General features: G+C 38.5%; 1 protein-coding gene across 1 annotated transcript in view; it reads left to right on the top strand.

The window, feature by feature from the left end:
• The window catches only part of ADAMTS6 (ADAM metallopeptidase with thrombospondin type 1 motif 6), a 138,011-nt gene that overhangs the window by 20,552 nt on the left and 97,312 nt on the right, over nt 1-20,147 (top strand). The window contains exon 7 of the mRNA XM_084225104.1: nt 103-248. Coding sequence (XP_084081230.1) covers nt 103-248 — 146 coding nt within the window. The remainder of the gene's footprint in view (nt 1-102; nt 249-20,147) is intronic.

Genomic DNA, 20,147 nt, shown 5'->3' with positions numbered 1-20,147 from the left:
ACCACTGCTTCTAATTATAGTCCCATTTTAGTTTTCAAAAGGCTTAACAACTGACCTTAGTAATTTGTTTGGAACATTTCTGGTATGCATGTTGTATTGCAGCCAAACTTGGAGATAAACCACCATGCAGACAAGTCCCTCGATAGCTTCTGTAAGTGGCAGAAATCCATTCTCTCCCACCAAAGTGATGGAAACACCATTCCAGAAAATGGGATTGCCCACCATGATAATGCGGTTCTTATTACTAGGTATGGTCATTATAAGTATTGTGTTTATTTTATTTCTTGTAGCTTTCTTGTTCTTAGCATATATATGTCTAGAGGCTAGTTGCAAAACAATATATTTGGTAGGTAACCTCAAAAGGAGGAAAATTAATAGATGGCTTGTCTTAAATATATCAGATAATTAAAGTTTAGATTAAGAATTTGGAAAAGTAAGATCTGCAAATCACTTGCTTCTGCTGTTATTTTCACTTCATAATTGCCAATACAAAGTATTGCAGTAGAAAAGATGGATCCTATTGAATGTTTTATACTTAATTAATTGAATTCATAAAATCGCAGAGAACAAAACAGAATGAAAAATGTATAGTTAATCATGTAAAGTGTTTTTGTTAGAATTTCAAGCTAGAACTTCAACTAGTGTAATAGTATTTCTCTGTAAACAGGTTCTTGCAGATTCCAGCAATATGAGACTCTGCTTTGTAGCTGGTTTGATTTATTATTCTTAATTAAGATGAGAACTGACAATTTTAATAGGTAGTTTCAAAGCCTGCATTTGTGCCCATTTGTTTGCTTCTATTTCACTGTTACTGTGATAAATTCAACATAACCTGCACTGTGATCTTGTGATCCTGATAAAGGCATTCATGTCTGTCCCTTTGCAGTTTGGTGTAGGCAACTGTACTTTAATAGAAGATAAGTCTCACTGTTATTTAAGGATACTATTTATTCTTTTTTGTTTTGTTTAGGTAGCAGCAGGTTAATCTGCTCTTTATTTTGATTAGGATCTTTTAATTATGATTTCTACTTTCCAGGACAAATTCTGTACTGTTTTTTATGTAACCTATTTTGGAGTAATTGCATTCACTGCATAAAAATTGAAATAGTGATTAAAATAATTTATCTTTTGTATAATTTTGCATATAATTTGTGGAAGTTTATTTTTTTATTTCCTGAGGGAGGTGCTGTTTTTTCTTAGTTTTGTTTTGCAAATGAGGAAAAATATTTTTGAGAGGAAGTAGAAGCTAGTGAATCACTTGCATGTATTTTGTATTCATATTTCAGATATCATTAAATATGATCTTAAATAGTACATATCAAAAATCAGAGTGATTAAATGCTAGAGTAACTCAGAAAGCTTTCAGATTTCAAGAAGTGTAAAAAAAAAGATTAAACTCTGATACAAATAAATTGGATGCGATGAAAAATAAAATAGTTGCATTCTAAGGTCTTAATTTTTCACAAAAGCTTTTGTTTACAATCAGTTTTGTGCCTATAAGTAATTCCTTCACTAGGACTTTTGAAGCAGAATATGTGATCACAGCTTTGCAACACATGAAATTTTCACTGGTATAATTTAGACAAGTGAAAAAGTGCAATCCATGGGTGGTATGGTTGTGTCAGTTGAAGCTCCTCAGTGTACATATGCATAAGTTGTATAGGCAACTCGGTATTTTTACTGCTACGGCTGACTAACCTGACACTTCATTGGTGAAGTGTCACCAGAAAGAAAACAAATCACCATTGTTTTCTTTCACAGCTGTGCTTTAATGTTTTTGATTAGTGTATATTCTGTACTGGCTTCCCTGATGTGGTAGGATGTTCCTGTGGGATGTTCCCAGTATAGTGCCAAATAGTTCTGTGTTTCCAGACAAAAGCTTAAGCCAGTGTTAACTTGCAAACCTCTAAGTGTAAAGGGAGCAAGGAGAGAACGTGAGCAATAGCTATTCAAAATTATGTTTTTTCATCAAAAACCAATAAATATGGAGGACTTTTTATAGTTCTTCATTATGGGGGCTATAATTATCTAAGTATGTAGCATGTGTATGCTGTCTTTTAAAAGGGATGTAAGAATTTTATAAATTCCTAGTTTTCTTCTAAGAAGTTTATACCTCTGAGAATATACCTATATTTTAAATCAGTGAAGTGCCTCAGTGTTGTGTCTGCAGGCTAGTAATACCTGCCTTTATAAAGTTCAGTTATAAATGCTTTCACACCAAAGTGCTTATAATAATTTATTTATGTAATAATTATAATTCCTTAAAATAATCACAAGGGCTGTACTAATCAATTTGAGTGGATAAATCCAGCTTTTACTGAAAACTGCTAGCTATCCCAGGTGTTACTAATAAAATTAATCAGGTTATGTGAAGAATTGATAGTTCTTTTTGGGGTTGGAATGAGTAAGGACAAATTTATGTTCATATAAACATGTAAATCCACTACTTTAATAATTCTAAATTAATTGCTGAAATGTTTATATACTTGCTTTCATTCTCTTGTCTATCTTTCACTTGATGAACTAGTTTTATGGCATTATGTGAGAAACAGAAGGATAAAGCTATGGTTCTTTAAAATCGTAATGTACTGGGAAGATCTTTAATGACCACATCTATCCAAAGAACTTTGAGCCTCTACTACCAAAAATTAGGATACTTTTTAGCCACTCCAATAGTATTTTTAAAGCGGTTTCCTGAATCCCTCCCACTGATGCTGCTCTGCTTTGTACGGAGTAATTACATTTTTATTGACTTTGACACTGGAATCAATTTTTTGTTCAATGTGTGTGCTTCTAGTTTATGGAAAGTAGGAAAGTTTCAATTGAACATTATGAATACTTTTGTTTTGATTAGAACCAGATTTTTTAGTGAACATTGATGTATTTGAAAATACTACTGAGTCCTATCTAAGTATTTAAGTTTGCAACTACAGCAGTCTTTATCTGAAATGTGGGGCAGAGGTTTTAAGAAAATGAATCATTCTCTTCAACCATGCAGATGAAGACAGCACTTCACCTTTTCTTTGCTATCCCATCATGTTGCTTTCAAAGATGTTGTGGTCTGATTTGGGAAAAACAGTATTAAGGCTGCACAATCTCTAGGAGTATCTGCTTGACCAATGCAGAAAGACTTTTTTTATCCTAAATAAGCTGTGTGCTAAAACCAGGTAGCCTCACTAGAGTGGAGGTATGTCAAACTGATCTCTTAAATCCCACAGAAGCGTTGCCATGCCTACTAAGCCAGCAGTCTTTGGACAAGAGCCTGCCTGTGTTTGGTGTGCCTGGTCTATGGGCCTTTCTGGTCATGGTCCTGCAGCCACCCTGCAGTCTGCTGAGTGGGTAGGGAATTGCAGAAAACTTCTGGTTTGCTAATTAAAAATACACAGGCCGGAGACTGGTCTAAGTAAGATCTTATATTGAGTATCACCTACATTTTTCCTGTAAGAGAATATATTTAGGTGTCAGAATTCAGTGCTTTATCCTGAAATTGTCCAAGTTGGGTTCTTGGAGGTAGGTAGAAGTAAAATACTAAGCAGACAGACTTGAACGATGAGGTTGATTATTGGTGTAATGCTGTTAAGACAATGTCGCCTTTTTTTCACGCAGATTTTAGATGAACCGAGTGAATCCTTAAAATTATTTTGTACTACAAAATAATAAAAATAGGAGAAAAACTTGTATGGATCTAGTCTCAAGTCCTTTGATAATGATAGAGCTCTTGCATTTGGTTTCTGTATTCTTGCATCATTATGTGCTACTCTTGCTTTTTGGCACAATGTCAGATAATTAATTTTAAAAGCCAGTGTAAATTTTGAGGCTTGTGCATCCCACCCCAGTGTAGAGGTATCAGTGTGCCTTTTTGAAGTTAGTTCTTATTTGGTGATTTGTTTTTTTTTAGCCTTCCTTGTCCTTGGTAGGCTGCTTCCTCTTTTTGTTTCTTCTGAAACTCTTTAAGAAATGGTGTCTCTGTAGATTGCAAACCCACAAAAGTTAAGAGCTACAGTGTACAGCTATTATTTTATTTTTACTTATATTTTTAAACTAAGCTCCCCTTCCATTTCGATTAGTTGCTTCCTTCTTTGATCTTAAAGATCATGAAGTAGGAATTGTGGCATTACTTAAGAACACCTTTGTTAACTAAGCATGATGAACAGAGCCATTCCTTTTCCTGTGTACCTGCCTGGCCAGAAGGTTGGATTCTAGCTTACGCATTGTAACAGGATTGAGAAGGTGAAAAATTTTTTATAATTTTGTTTTTCCTTTACACTGGAAGTGTTCTCTAGTGCTACATTTCTCTATAGCTCAGGAGGGTTAGTTTGATTTGTCCAGGTACTAAGTAGTTGTTTATCCAGACGATGTGTGGCTGACTCTCTAAACATTGCAGCAATGGAGCGTTTTGCTGCTGAGATGGAGATTACTTTGCCTCCTCCTGTGGTAGTAAATCAAGTAAAAATGCATACTGGATGGACCATAGAAAGGAAGGTTTCGGGGGAAGTTGAGGTGTATATTTCTAAAGGCACAGAATCTAGTCTGTGAGATGCAATTGTTTTAAACATAGAAACATTTGAGACCTCAATCACTTAAGGAAACAGTACTTCTCAAAAACTGTTGAATGAAGTGTCATCTACTGTTGGTAGTTCACACACCATGAGTTTGTTTTATGTTTTAAAAGGAAAACAAATTCACTATGCTTGACAAAAACATTAAGATCTCTTTGCAGCTAGAGCACTTTTATGGAAACATTCCTTGCAGAAAACTTACTAGGCTTAATTTTAAGACTGCAAACCTGTGTGGTTTTATGTAGATACGCCTTTTGAAATTCTTGACTTAAAATACCTTTAAATACAAAAATCTTTTACTTGGATTGAAATCCACTTGAGTTAAGTTCACAAGTGGTTTACTGCTTTAGCAACAATTAATTCCACTGCCCTACTGAACTGATATGCTCTGTTGGAAGGATCCCTATTTGACTGAATAAAGAATAGGAGTTGTAGATGTTTTATTTTGATATAAGTTAATAATTGATATAATAACAATTTTGATAATTGATTAAATCAAATACACCTCAATTTGCAGGTTGTACTGATGAGAGTAAAAATGTTCAGTACCCCAGATGGTATAATTTTTCTATTTGTCTGGGTCCTGAATGGGTTTGTATATGTTAATGTTGTGAGACAGTGAATGAGCTCTCTCTTAATAGACACTTGTATTTTTGCTAGGTACTTGTAACTAATTAAGTAGATGTATTGTTAAGCAGTGTGATATGGCTGCTATTGGCATCTACATCAGTATGAGTGTGCGGCATTTCTCTAGCAACACTATTGAAGCCCATATGGGAGGCATTAGCATTGTTACATGGTGGATTTTTTGAGTCTTTCAAGGAGAGCTGGTGTATATTTATTGAATATGCATAAGATTAATTTCACAATGCTTCAATCAGTTGTTTGCTCATTCATGTGCCGTTATGGGTAAGGGGCACTTTCATTTGTCTGTGAGATGCATCCACTGCGCAGGCCAGTGCTGCCAGTTTTTCTTAGGACGCAGAAAGTATATTTAAATGGCAGCAGTCCTAAACTCCTGTAATTTTTGTGGTTCATAATCTAAGAACAGAAATGTTTCTGACATTGCTGTAGATACTCCAGAGGAACAAAACGTTTCTTGTTTCATTTTGCATACCTGTGTAGAGCTGACCACAATCATGCCTTTAATTTTTTAAATAACCTTAGAGTTTTTAGGCAGCTGGGGATGGTTTTGTAGTTGCATTGTCCAGATAAAAGTCCTAAAAGAAAATTTGTTTAATGGATACTCTTTTCCTTTAGCATGTCAGTTGCCTATAGGTTAGTAATATATTCTTATTGTGTAATAGTAAGTAGCATTCCCCCATCAGTTCTGTACTAGTTAAGGCATTTGGTAGCATGGTGAGGCCAACCAGCCAGGACTCTGCACGTTCCTTTACTCCTGCAGGTCCAAGATTGTTATGCCTCTTTTCTGAGGCATTTTCCACTTTTCTTCTGGGCTTCTTAAGTTGTTACAAGATTCCTCTTTTATGTAAAGTACTCTTATCAAGCTCCATGAGCACTGTTTCCTAGCTTTGTCCAATAAATCTGTAGATCCAAAGCATTTCTGTTCTCATGTAGCCTTGTCTTGGATCCTCATCCTGTGGCTAGTTCCTCTATTTGTAAGAAAAGCTCCAATTTCAAGCAGTATTTCTGTGTCTTGTTTCTTACTTACTTGACTCTGAAGTCCATTAAGCAGTTTTCACCCTTGTTTTTTGTGTAGTCTTTTAGCTTTTTCTACTGGAGTTCCTTGAGATGAATTTAAGCCCCTGACAGGAGACTATGTTTCCTGATTTGATTTTTGTGCAAAAATCATAACGGTGTCGATTTACTTGGTTTTCTTGTGACCACATGTGTAAGATTGAGGGAGGGGTTGGAAGAGCAGAGAGGCATGTATTGCCCCTAGAGTCTGTCTCTGCAGATACATAAAATGTAAGGAGGTGGCTTCCAGATAGTAGCACTAAATCCCCATGTGTCTTTGTTTTCCGGGAATTGAAGGAGTCTAAGAGGAAAAAATATATCTGCATATTCAAAATGATGTGTGTGGGCAAAAAACCCAAACAAAATTGAAGTCTACTAGGGCTTTGCTCAACAGACTGAGGAAAGTGAGGCATTTTATGTTGTGTACAGTGCTGCACATAGGAATGTTTATTCCAGGGTTCCTATACAGGATGTATTCCTTACACTCCCTTTTAGAGACCTGCTGTTGACCACTTGAATCAGTCGGGTTGCTAGATATGGCACCACTGTCATAGTTTTTATGTTCTTACTTCTATATCAAAAACATGTTGGGAGTCTTTGCTATCTCTGCTAAGGCATATTCTTTGGAATGATGAGTGATAAAAGAGAAATTGTGACTGAGACATGCAGCACAGCAACTGTGATCTGTGTGTGGATGATTCACTTTAGGTAAGTCTGGGTCTAGAGCCATGTTCCACGATTGCAAGCACTGTGCATTCTGGTGGGGGGGAACCTACTCAAAGATCTCAGTGCAGAATTCTCTGTTACCCATTTTCTGGCTTTTTCTGAGGTGAGAGTCTGTAGGCTGTGACATGACAGAAATCAGTAGATAAAACAGGCAATAGAAGAAAATAGGAAGTAGTTGGAAATTAATGAAATCCCTTGGCATATTATGTAATTCTCCTTTCTGTGACAGTTATAAACATGTTGGGTGGGTTTTTTTATTCCCCCATCTCATGTTAGCAGGATAAGGTTGGAAATATTGTTCAGGTGTCCACTCGTGGTTGAGAATATTTTTTTGTGAGTGCTCTTTTGTTTGTTTGTTTGGTTGGTTGGATTTTTTTGAGGGGTAGATGAGGGTAAATTTGTCTTTAAACTTTATTCCTAGATTTTGTAGCTGAAGGGAATCAAATAGACTCTGTGGGATTTGAGGGAACTCATGTGGAACAATAAAGTAGCTAGAATGTAAATCTGAAAAACTGCTTATTGCATGGCAAATGTCAACCAGCAGGTTATTTGCAGCTTATTAACAAGCACAACGTGTGAGTGGAATGTTTTCTAATTAATAAAAAGGCTGTTGTTTTTAATTTCTGATGCCATTAGTTGACTCTGAGTGTACAGAGCTGGTTAGTTACAAGATGTGTATTCTGATTTAGTTCATAAAATTTTAGTCTGTGAGGGTGAAAGGATGGAAAAGGTATAAGGTATACCCAGAGTTTGCCTAATCCATTCCAGATGGACAAAATGTGTTCAAACTGTGCTTTATTTAATACCAAATCCAGAAGAGTGACCAATGTCATGGAGTTAAGCACAGATTTTCATTCATGCTCTGACTTCAAGCCTGAAAGCTCTTTTCTTCTTTTCTTCTTTTTTTTTTTTTTTGGTTGTTGTTAGGTTGATTAAAATAAATGGTACCAAATAAAAAGACTCAATAAAAATAATGTTCTCGTATCTCAACTGAAATAGGAGAGACAGAAATTTTGGGTGTAATCCCACAAATTTATCTTAAGATTTGCTCACTAAGGGGAGCTGGTTACACATGTGGTGATTTTCTGATTTGGAAAATTTGAGAATATCTACCAACACACAGGATGAACAATGCAATTCATAACTGCCCAGTTAAAGTCTTCCTATAAATCTGGCAATGAAACTTTTGGCAATTAAAAATGTATCAGGATAAGCCTATAAAATGCCAAACTCCATATGCTGTTGATAGTAATGGAATGTTAAGGTCTTCTGTAGTTCATAAATAAATTTTTCCATTTGTATACTAGACTTACAAAAGAATGAAAAAAAACCAGTGAAAAATACTTTTTTATGCCCTATTCCCCCCCCCCCCTTTTTTTCTCCAGGCATTCACCTTGTGAGTTGCACAAAGGGTCATAAAACTATTCAAATTATAGTTTTTCCAGGAAATGTTTGGTGGTAATAGTTTGGGATATCTGCTAGAACACTCAGTTACTGCTTGGCCATATATCTGACAAAGGCGTTTTTACCAGTTTCAAATGTTGTATTTTGCTGTTTTGTTTTGTTTGTCTTTTTTTGTTTTGTTTTTTGTGTTTTTGTGGGTTTTTTTTTTGTTTAAAATACCTCATTTTTAAAGTTTTCTTAGTAGTCTAAGTAGAATACTTACCTTCTTCTATGTTTTTCCCTTCTCTTGGGGATGTTATTATTTTCATAACCTCCAATGACTGGCAGAATAATACATTTGCCAGTGAGTATTTTTTTCTCATTCTTAACAATCCAGAAAAACATACTAGGCCAGTTTATTCCCTGGATTTTGACCAGTTCTGGATTTTGATCTGTTGTGTAAATTCTGTCCTTGCCACACATGAATATATATGTACTACAGTTTCATGTTTTCCTCACATTTTAAACATGAGTCTGGACTATTTAGCTGAACTTTACAGCTACCTTTTATTAGATTGGTTATGTATAAGTACATTAAAAATGTGGTCTTAATTAGGACACTGGTTGTAAATTCATTCTTTTAGTGGCAACATCATATCTATTTAATTTTAGTACTCACTATTCTCTAGTTTCTGATCATTTACTCCAGTCTTTCTAATGGAGGGCATGATTCTTTATGCTTTGAGGTCAACTTTCAGCATGCCCTTTATTTTAGTAGGATCTGGATAAGATTTCAATTTGAGTTTATGGCTATTTCATTTTAATTATGCAAATAGTGAAGTAAAACCTAAACTGAGCACTGTCTGTTCCATGCTGCTTAAAACTTTCTGAAAAACGTTGTCGTGGAATAATGAAGTAATGTGCATGAGTGTCTCAACCTTTTTTAAATCAGGTATGGTATTTTCTCAGAAGAGTTACCCATTTCTGTGTTAAATTAATGGCTGTTATAAACTTCCTATCTAATTTTTAAATATATTCAGTGTGTTAAGTGTACTTTCCAAAGTGATTAGCACTACTTACAGTGGGTTTTTTGGTGACTTTTTTTTCCCCTCTGCTTGCTTGCTCTCAGTGAATCTGCAGCAAAGTGACACTTCAAGGGAAGTGTCTGGAAATTTTCTAGTTATTTTCAAAGAGAGGTGTGAATAGGCAGGACCAGAGGATATTAGAGAATCATCTCAAGTAAAGAAATAAATTGTATTTCATGTCTGCAATTGTAACTGTTTGGTTTCACTTTCATAGTGTATGATGAAATGTAACTTTAATAGCTATTAAAATCTGACAGACCTGGATGGGGGAAGTAAAGTAAAAATCTGCAGTTAAAATTATGTACTTGAATATTTTATAATTGCCATGCTGGATTAACCACATATGCAGGGCTAATTGCTGCTGAAGTTGATTTTGAAGTCAGATTTGCTAATTTTCTGTAAATTTTTTTTCTGTAAAATCAAACTCTTGTTTTCAATTCAAATACAAGTATTTTAATGAATGAGAAATATGATACAGAAAATAAGAAACCGCATTTGTTTACATAAGGTATATTCAGAATTAAATTACTGGCTATGTTGCATTCCCAATTATTTGTGGATATGCATTACCAGTTATTTCCTTGACTGGCATTTCTACTTTCCTAAAGCTACATGTCTTACAGTGATTACGGTATGAACTAAGTGTATGACACATGCTATACAGTCTTTGTTATATAAAGTTAACTCTGGAAAATATGTTTGCTGGAATATGAAGACTGAGATAACACTGAGAACTTACTGAAATTCAGGTCAAACCATTTATATTGTCACAGCCTGTGAAAAAGCAGTGGTCTGGCGAACTGTAAAGAATTAAATGTGCAATTATAAACACATTAAATGACTAGCAAGTCTTGTGTAGATTTACTCTTTCATACACTATATTCTAGTTCCTCCTGCCATTATTTTTTTTCAGTTCTCTTTTATTGCTGCCTCATTGACCTGTTATCAGCAAATGAAATTGAGGCAGTAGGAGTATTCTAAGTGGGAATATACTCCACAGCTGCAACAATTTTTGGTTTTTTTTTTTTAATGCTGTAATTCTTATTGATTTCTAGACTTGGAAATCTTTGAACTTCTGATTTGGCCTTTCCTTGCTGTATGTCTTCTCATCAATCTAACGCGGGCCAGCAAAAACAATATTATCGACACCGTGAATAAAAAAATCTTTTCTAATACTGCATAATCAAGTGCTATTCTTAAATCACTAATCATTCATTAAGCATCCAAACATGCACTTATGCCAGATTCTAGATTCTCCTAATTTAAACTATCAATATGCACTATTTGTAGTATTTCAAGTCTGTGTTGAAGCAGTCCATGACACCTGGTCTCCTGTGGGCTGATGGGGTTGATCTGTCAGAGAGGAGAAGAGCATCTTCAGTCATAGGCTTGCTAGGCTGGTGAAGAGGGCTTTAGGCAAAAGGAAAGAAACCTCAATTCATTCCACCCCTACCAGTCTGATCCCAGGGCCAGCAAGAGATGCCCAGAACTTGGAGAGAGACCATAGGTCAGCAGGAGAACACGTGGAAGAGCAGCACAAAGGAATTCCAGCTGCTCAAGCCGGTAAATTGGCTTCCTCCTTCATCAAGGACCCACTTGAAGAGTGTGAAGAGCATGAAGAGTAAACAAAATGGAGCCCTGTGCATGCCTGCAGGACTATGGTCTCATCAGTGTATCAGAGATGTTGTGGGATGACTCCTGTGACTGAGTGTTGGAATGGAATGATAGAGGCTGTTTCCCAAAGACAGGCAGAGGGTGTTGCCTTCTGTGTGACCAGATGGAATGCACAGAGCTCTGCCTGATCATCGATGGAGAGCCAACTGTGAGTTTACAGATGAGGATTAAAGAGAGGGCAGGTGACTTTACAGTGGAGTCAGAAGGAAGACCAAGGGGGTGAGGCCCTCCACAGACAGATAGGAGCAGCCTTATGTTCCCAAACACTCGTCCTCATGGACACTTCAGCCACTAAGAGAGCTGTGGAAGGGACAATACAGAGGCAGAGTTCTGTGGGATAATGACTTGTGCAGAGAAGAGGGCCCAAGAAATCTGGTTCATATTCAAGTGTCATCTCCTTCTAGTCAGAAGCGATGCATCCTAACAAAGAAGAAGTCAGACAGAAGTGCCAGGAGGCCTTCAAAGATGAACAAGGAGTTTCTGGACATACTCAGACACAAAAATATAAGCTTGCAGAGGGTGGAAGCAGGGCAAAGTAGCCTGGGAGGAATTCAGGAATTGTGTAAGCAGGCAGGGATCAGATTAGGAAAGCTAAAGCTCTGATAAAATTAAACTTTCTTAGGGCTGTCAAAGGCAACAAGGGAAACTTCTCTCAGTATGTCAAAGATAAAAGGAAAACTGGGGAAAATGTGGGTCCTCTCCAGAAGGAAGCAGGAGACTTGGTTACCTGGGATATGGAGAAGGTCAAAGTACTTAATTACTTTTTTTCTCGGTCTTCACTGGCAAGTCCTCCAGCCAACACTGCCTGAATTGCAAAAGGCAACATAGAATTATGTACTGCTGGCTGTAAATATCAGTGGCTATCACTATAGAACGTAGAATCACTGGTAGGAGAAGATGAGCTTTGAGACCATTTAAGGAATCTGAAGGTGCATGAGTCCACGGGACCTGCTGGGATGTACCCAGCTGTCGTGAGAGAACTGGTGGAGAAATGGTTAAGCCCCTATTCAGCATATTTTTGAAACCATGACAGCTCAGTAAAGTTTCCAGTGACTGAAAAGGGGAAACATAACCCCCATTTTTAAAAAAGGGGAAAGAAAATATCTGGAGAACTACAGGCTAGTCACTCTTAACCTCTGTGCTCAGCAAGATCATTGGTTGAATGCTCCTGGAAGCTGTGCTGGGGCACATGGAAAATAAGGAGGTCATTGTTGACAGCCAACATAACTTCACCAAGGGGAAATTGTGCCAGACCAATTTGGTGGCCTTCTGTGACTGAGTTACAGTTTTGATGGATAAGGGAAGAGTGAGTGATGTCATCTACCTGGACTTCTCCAAAGCATTTGATACTGTCCCACACGACATCCTCATCTCTAAACTGGGGACGCATGGATCTGATGGATGGCCTACCCAGTGGATAAGGAATTGTCTGGATAGCTGCGCTCAAAAAGATCAGTCAACTGCTCTGTGAACACATGGGGATCAATGATGAGTGGCATTCTTCAGGAGTCAATACTGGGACCAGAACATTTTAATTTCTCTGTTGGCAACATGGGCAGTGGGACTGAGCACACCTCAGCAATGTCACTGACAGCACCAGGCTGTGTGGGGCAGTCGACACGCTGGAGGGAAGGGATGGCATCCAGGGGGACCTGGACAGGCTTGAGAGTTGGGACAGTGCAAACCACATGGGGGCCAACAAAGCAAAGTGCAAGGTCCTACAGCTGGGTTAGGGCTGTCCCAAACATGGACACAGGCTGAGTGGATTGAGAGCAGCCCTGCAAAAGGGGTCTCGGGGGATCAGCAGATGAGATGCTGGACATGGCCTGTCAACGTGCATTGACAGCCCAGAAAGCCAATTTTTTCATGGCCTGCATCCAAAGGAGTGGGGCCAGTGGTGCAAGGAGGTGATTCTCCCCCTCTACTCTCGTGAGACCTCACCTGCAGTCCTGCATCCAGCTCTGGGGCCCCCATCATATTTGATTTAGGTCCAGAGAAGGGGCTGCAAAGGAAATCAGAGGGCTAGAGCACCATTAGGCTGAGGGATCTGGAGCTGTTTAGTTTGGAGAAGGGAGGCTCAGTTGAGACCTTATGGGTCTCTACAACTACATGAAAGGAGGTTGTATTGGGGTGCAGACCAATTTCTTCTGCCAAGTGTCAAGTAAAAGGACAAGAGGAAATGATCTCAAGTTGTGCCAGAGGAGGTTCAGATTAGATATTAGACAATATTTTTTCACTGCAAGTGTGGAATAAGCATTAGAATAAGTTGCCAGGGAGGTAGTACAGTCATGATTTCTGGAAGTGTTCTCAATGTGACACTACTTAGGGATAGTTTAGAGGTGACAATGGTTGTGCTGGTTGGTGGTCTTGAAGACCTCTTTCAGGCTTGATTATTTTGTGATTCTCTAAACTGAAAGAGGGTAGGTGCAGGAATGAGTGGTGTGACCTGGCCTCCAGGAGAGCCAAGTGTGTCCTGGGGGCTTCAGGCACAGCATCAGCAGCCGGGCAAGGGAGGGGATTGTCCTGCTCTGCTCTGCTCTGGGGTGGCCTCACCTCGAGTGCTGGGGGCAGCTCTGGGTGCCACAGTGTAAGAAAGATATTAAATTATTAGAGAGAGTCTAAAGGAGTTCTACAAAGATGGTGAAGGATATAGAGGAAAAGCCGTATGAGGAGCAGCTGAGGTCAGTTGCTCTGGAGGAGACTCACTGGTCTGGAGGGACACTCATCGTGATCTGCAGCTTCCTCACCGGGGGAAACAGAGGGACTGACGCTGATTTCTTCTCTCTGATGACTAGTGATAGGACCCAAGGGAAAATGGCCTTAAAGAGAAGGTTTAGATTGGTATTAGAAAAAGTTTCTTCAACCAGAGGATGGCTGGACACTGGCACAGGGTCTCCAGGGAAGTGATCACAGTACCAAGTCTGCCAGAGTTCAGGAAGTGTTTGGACAATGCTTTTGGGCACATGGTGTAATTACTGGGGAATCCTGTGCAGATCCTGGAGCTGGTGTTTATGATCCTTATAGGTCCCATCCATTTTATGATTCTATGATTTAGATTAGTTATTAGAAAGAAATTCTTCACTGTGTGGGTGGTGAGGCACTGCTGCATGTTTCTCAGCAAAGCTGTGAATGCCTCATACCTGAAAGTGTTCAGGGCTGGGTTGGATGGAGCTTTGAGCATCTAGTCCAGTGGAAGGTGTCCAGGGTGACAGTGGGGGTGTTGGAACTGGATGATCCATAAGGTCTGAGATTCTGTGAACACTGTGGAGACAGCCCAGAGTTGTTGTATGTACATTGCCAAGGCTTACCACCATTGACACAGGTGGTAGTGATACTTCAAGCCAATACATGTAATCAATAATTTCAATTAGTTTAAAAAAATTTATGTGCATGTATCTTCTTTTGAGTAATGACTGGTCACTTCATTAATAGGCAACAGTTATATTCAAGCAATTTAGAATGGTTTATTGAGTCAAAGTGCTAGTTTCTCAATAGTGATGGGTATTCTAATATTTGATAATTTGGTACTGAATTGTGTATAGATCCTTTGTACTGTATGTTCCATGTACTTTTGCCCTGTTGCATTTTGTGATTATGTTATATCCAGAGAGAAGTGAATTTAAGTTATAAATGCTGTTGAACTAGACTTGGAACACTGGTCACGATCAGCATCAACTATCACAAATAGGAAAATACTTATTTTTTATGAAAAGTGTGTTTATGCTCAAGGAGCTTTTTATATTTAGGTTTTGCATAGTATGTATAAACTTAAGATCTTATAAAAGTGGAACGCATACTAAAATAAGTAGGGGTGTGCATGTGTTATTTTAACTTTTATTTTCGTACACAGCTCGGATGGTAAATTCCAGCAATGTGGTAATTAACAAAAGAAAATATTAGACCTAATGCAGAGAACCCTTGGGTAAATAATAGAAAATATTAGATCTAGTACAGGGAACCCTTGTCAACTCAAACTGCCATGAAGATGTTTCTCACTATTTGACTCGCAAAATTGACCCAACAATCACTAATTTTTCAGCACATATTGCAATAGTAATTTTCTCATTCTGGTTTTATGTGAGGATTGTTTCTCTTTCTCTCTGATTTGTGCACCCAAGACTTTATCCATGATTAAAAATTATTTTAAGTACCTGATTTGTATCTTCACAGCAATTACTAAAGTATGTTGTACTTTCTTTTGTATACAAAGTAAGTAATCTGCAAAGACCAGTCTTAATCAGATAAAAACCAAAGAACTTTTTTGTCACCTTTGCCTCTCTCTCTTCTCATCTACTTTCATCATGCATGGTGAAAGTATTCTTTCATTTTGACTAGAATTCCTTCTGTACCTTATCTGTTTATTCTATATTATTCTTTATTTTGTCTCTATTTTGAACTATTTTATCACTGTACATCCCTTCGAATTGACATACGCTTTTCTTAGTGGTTTGTAAAAGCTTTTACTTGAAAATAATTCAGGCAAGCAATATATAAAGTGTTTTAGTGTGGAAGAGTATAGTGGTGAACTTGCATTCTTTCAGAGAAAGGAAAGGTATTTATTTTCAATATATATTTTCCTGCCTGAAGATTAAAATTTCCTTTAATTTCCTTTATACCACAGTATGATTTTTTTTGCGGTAGCACAGTGCAGTGAAATATATTGCATTTTAGTTGGATAAAAATCATTGTTACATGCAGCAGTTTTATTTCAATAAATTTGATATATCTATTTATGTGTAATGGATAAATTGAAATTGTTTTGACCATTAAAAGAATCAAGAATATATTAAAACATTGAGCTGTTAGAGACACACAGATGCAGTGTGGCTGCTTTGGCTGTAAAAGAAGATTTTAATCTTTCTCAGCCTCATCCAAAAGGTCTTTCTGCCATCAGAATAATATATAATTATGTAATTATAATACATAATTTTATCATCCTTTGTGATCTCTATACATGTAACTTCTCTTTAAGTGTTTCTGCTTAGTGAGTTAGCAGGAAGAGTATTTACTATGGCTGCAGTCCTGTATTTTGATCTCTAAGTCAAACTCTAATACTTATGCCAAGTGCCTTAAATATTAACTTGGCTCTGCAGAACTATATATATCTAAAAACTAACTCTGCATGAGTATATCATATTGAAGGATTTAGGCCATTTAGAGGGCAGAGTGCTTTCTTCTTGCTTATAGGTGATAACAACTAGATTTAGTGTATGGAAGGGGGGGGAGGAACAAAAGCACATTTTGTGCGTGTGCATGTGTGAGGAATGACACCAAAACCACTTTTTCCTTCCACACTCTAAACCCAACAAAACCATGCAGATTCCTCAGCCTGAATCACCAAAGTGTCACTCTTAAAACAAAATGTAATACTTAGGACTTCTTTTACAATGCCATAGTGTTATTTTTAAAAAGCATTTCTCCCAGCTTCATGGGTTTTTTTCCCCTGCCATGCTTGAGTTCAAGTTATATGACTTCTGTAAAATGAGGAAAGAGAATAAAAATGTTAATGGTATTTTCTTTAAGCCTGCAAAATTATATCTGCTATTTCAGTGATGCTATTTCACTGTGCCTTCTTTTGTTAGAGGTCATTGTTACTGACCTTCTTATATCTTGCAAATATTGTATGCCATAAGCTCTTCCACCATCCTTGAGATTCAGATGTATCCTTTGCTCCCTCATTGTGGGCTGAAGAGAGTCTTCTCCCGTACAAATCTTAAATCACTTGCATCCCAAGTGTCTGGTGCAGCTGTATAAAAGTATTTTTGGTGAGGTAGTCTGGAGCAATGTTTTGTGGGACTGGTGATACAGATGTGTTTTAGTGTCCTGTTTCTAAAATCACCTCATCTGTAGAAATAGAATTGCTCTATTGTTACACAGTTTTTTGGACTCATACAGCCATAGCAGTGTAAAATAAATGTGTACTTGGAATTTTTTTTTAAGGTCTAGAGACAATAGGTACATAATAAAAACTCGCAAAACTGAAAGGTTCATCAAGGTCCTTTGGCTAAGGGTTTAGTTCCTGTGCTACTCTGTAGTCTTGTGGAAGATTTGGCAGTGAGAAGTCATGTTCAACTGGGACAGATTTTTCTCATTTAAAATTCTTTCCATTCCCATAGGGTATTTCATTAAGGAATTTCAACCTTTCTGTTGTTAGATCATTGTCTTCAACTTTGGAAATACTGTTGTCCCTTGATTCTACATAGTTAGAAATATGCCGTCTGTAAAGTCTGTTCAGAGGCTCAGAGGAAATTTTTTTTTATACTAAGACAATGTACAGTCCTCAGTGTGTGAACCTCCTTCATATGAGTGCCTGAATTTTGGATTTCAGACACACTGGTAAATGTATTTGATTTTTGTAAATGACAAGCATATAATGGAATTTATCAGTGTGTGTTTTCAGAGACAACTTTTTCACTTGATCACTTGACACTTAATCAGTTTAAGTGGACCTGTTTCCCCAAGTTATCTTGTACCTTTACTATTTCAGTGTGCATGGTTTCTTCTAGCTCTAGTAAAACACTTTGGCTCTGGAATCGCTGTTTCCATTGTGTCATTACTGTTAGGTAAACTACTGTGTAAGATGCTAGATTAAAAACTGAATAGAAATTAAAGAAAACAATATAATAAAAACCCAAAGATTTTGTGCCTGTAGCACAATATCAAAGATATGTAAGTGACAGTTTAGTGTAGTTTTTTGAATAAAGGGTATTATAAAGACACAACAGAGAAAAGATCATGACTATCTCATACATTTGAGGCAATTTCATACACTACCTCTTCTCCTATAGCAACAAGGTCCTGTAAAAAGACTCTCTCCAGCTTTCTTTTTAGTTACTGGAGGGCTGCAGTAGTGTTCACAAAGCCTTTTCTTCTCCAGGCTGAACAATCCCACTCACTCAGCCTGTCCTCTAGGAGAGGTACTCCATCCCTATAATTTTGTGGTCTCCTCTGTACTCCCTCCAGCAGGTCCATGTCCTTGCTGTGCTGGGACCCCAGAGCTGATGCAGCACTGCAGTGGGGTCTCAGCAGGGCAGAGGGGCAGAATCCCCTCCCTGCCCTGCTGCCCACCCTGCTCTGGGTGCAGCCCAGGACACGTGTGGCTCTCTGGGCTGTGAGTGCCCATGGCTGGGGCATGTCCAGCCTCTCAGCCAGCAGCACCCCCAAGCCCTTCTGGGCAGGGCTGCTCAATTCATTCTTCACTCAGTCTGTATTTGTGCTTGGTGTTGCCCTAACCCACATGTCTAAGACCTCCCCACTCATTAACAGCAGTCTGTCTCCATTCCTTTTAATTGCCCAAGGTTTAGACAGGCCATTTCCTTCTTCCAGACGGGAAAACCTCCCCTCTCTTAGCCTGTGTATTTGTTGTAATGTCTTTTACGTAATTGGGAAAGAGTTTCACTTATACATGACTGAATTTACTAAAACAAAACAAATTTCTTTACTACTACTTGCTTTTATAGCTGAAAGATCTGGAATAATAGTAATTTAGTTTGGTTAAAATTACCAAATGGATAGTGGTCTGATAACTAAGGACCTTGCCCTACATTTCAGAACTTATTCTACCATGCATGCATGCTATGGTAGCTCTGTTGAAAAATATTTCCATGTCTGTCATGGACCTCAAAACAAGGACTGGGGTAGCTAAGTTCTTTCTACTCGAAGTGAAATGCAAGTTTGTGACAAGCTGAAGAACCTGAACTTACATAAATCTACAGGATTTCATGAGAGGCACCTCAGAGAGAGTTGGTCAGTTGTGCCAGTCATGTGAAGCACCTGGTGAATGGAAAAAGGTCCCCCTTGACCAATGGCCTTTTACAAGGGAGTGACTACATGAGTGGATAAGGGAAGAGCTACAGATGTCATTTATGTGGACCCTGTAAAGCCTTTGACATGGTCCCTTACAAGATTCTTCTCGCTAAATTGGAGAGAGATGGATTTGAGGGGTGTACTGTTCAGTGGATAAGGAACTGGTTGGATGATCCCATCCAGAGGGGAGTGGTCAATGGCTCAGAGTTCTGGTGGGCATCAGACAAGTGGTGCTCTCAGGGCTCCATATTGGCACCACTGTTATTTAATGTCTTTAACAGTGACAAAGACAAATGGGTTGAGTGCACCCTCAGCAGATTTGCAGATGACCCCAAGCTGAGTGGTGCTGTTGACACACTTGAAGGATGGGGTGCCATCCAGAGGGCCCTGGACAAGCTGGAAAAGTGGACCCATGTGAGCATCAGAAGACCCAACAAGGCCAATTAGAAGGTGTTGCGCCTGGGTCACAGCAACCCCTGTATCAACACAGGCTAGGGCATGAAGGGATTGAGAGCAGCCCTGCCAAGAGGGACTTTGGACTGGTGAAAAGCTGGACATGACCCAGCAATGTGTGTTTGGGCTCCAGAAAGCCAAATGTGCTGTGGGTTGCATCAAAAGATGGGGGCAGCAAGTTGATGGAGGTGATTCTGCTGCTCTGCTCATTAACATCTCATGGGGAGTATTGCAACCAGCTCTGAGGTCCTCATAATAGGAAGGACAGGAGTCCAGAGACAGACAATTAAGATGACCAGAGGAATGGAAAACCTCTCCTATGAGGAAAGGCTCAGAGGTTGTTTATCTTGTAAAGACAATGTCCCAGTCAGACTTTATTGTATCCTTCCAGTAGCTAAAAGGAGACTATGAGAGCTTGAGAGGGACTTTTCACAAGAGCTTGTAGTGATAGGGCAAGGGGGAATAGTTTTAAAATGAAGGAGAGTAGTTTAGCTTAGATACATGGAGGAAATTCTTTACTTACTGTGGTGAGGCACTGGGAGCAGGTTGCACAGACATATCTGATGGCCCATCCCTGGAGATGTTCAAGGCCAGCTTGTGCCTGATTTAGTGGAGGAGTTTCCTGCTGAGGGTGGTGGGGTTGGAACTAGGTGATGTTTAAGTTCCCTTCCACTCGTCTCTAACACAGGGATAAGTGTTCAGTGTGATTGCACCGGGATGGATGTGGCTCTGAGTAGAGGCACACAGTTTCTATTGCCCTGGA

Source organism: Fringilla coelebs (assembly GCF_963513975.1).
Source record: "Fringilla coelebs genome assembly, chromosome: Z".
NCBI lineage: Eukaryota > Metazoa > Chordata > Aves > Passeriformes > Fringillidae > Fringilla > Fringilla coelebs.
This window is presented reverse-complemented; position numbering and strand designations above follow the sequence as displayed.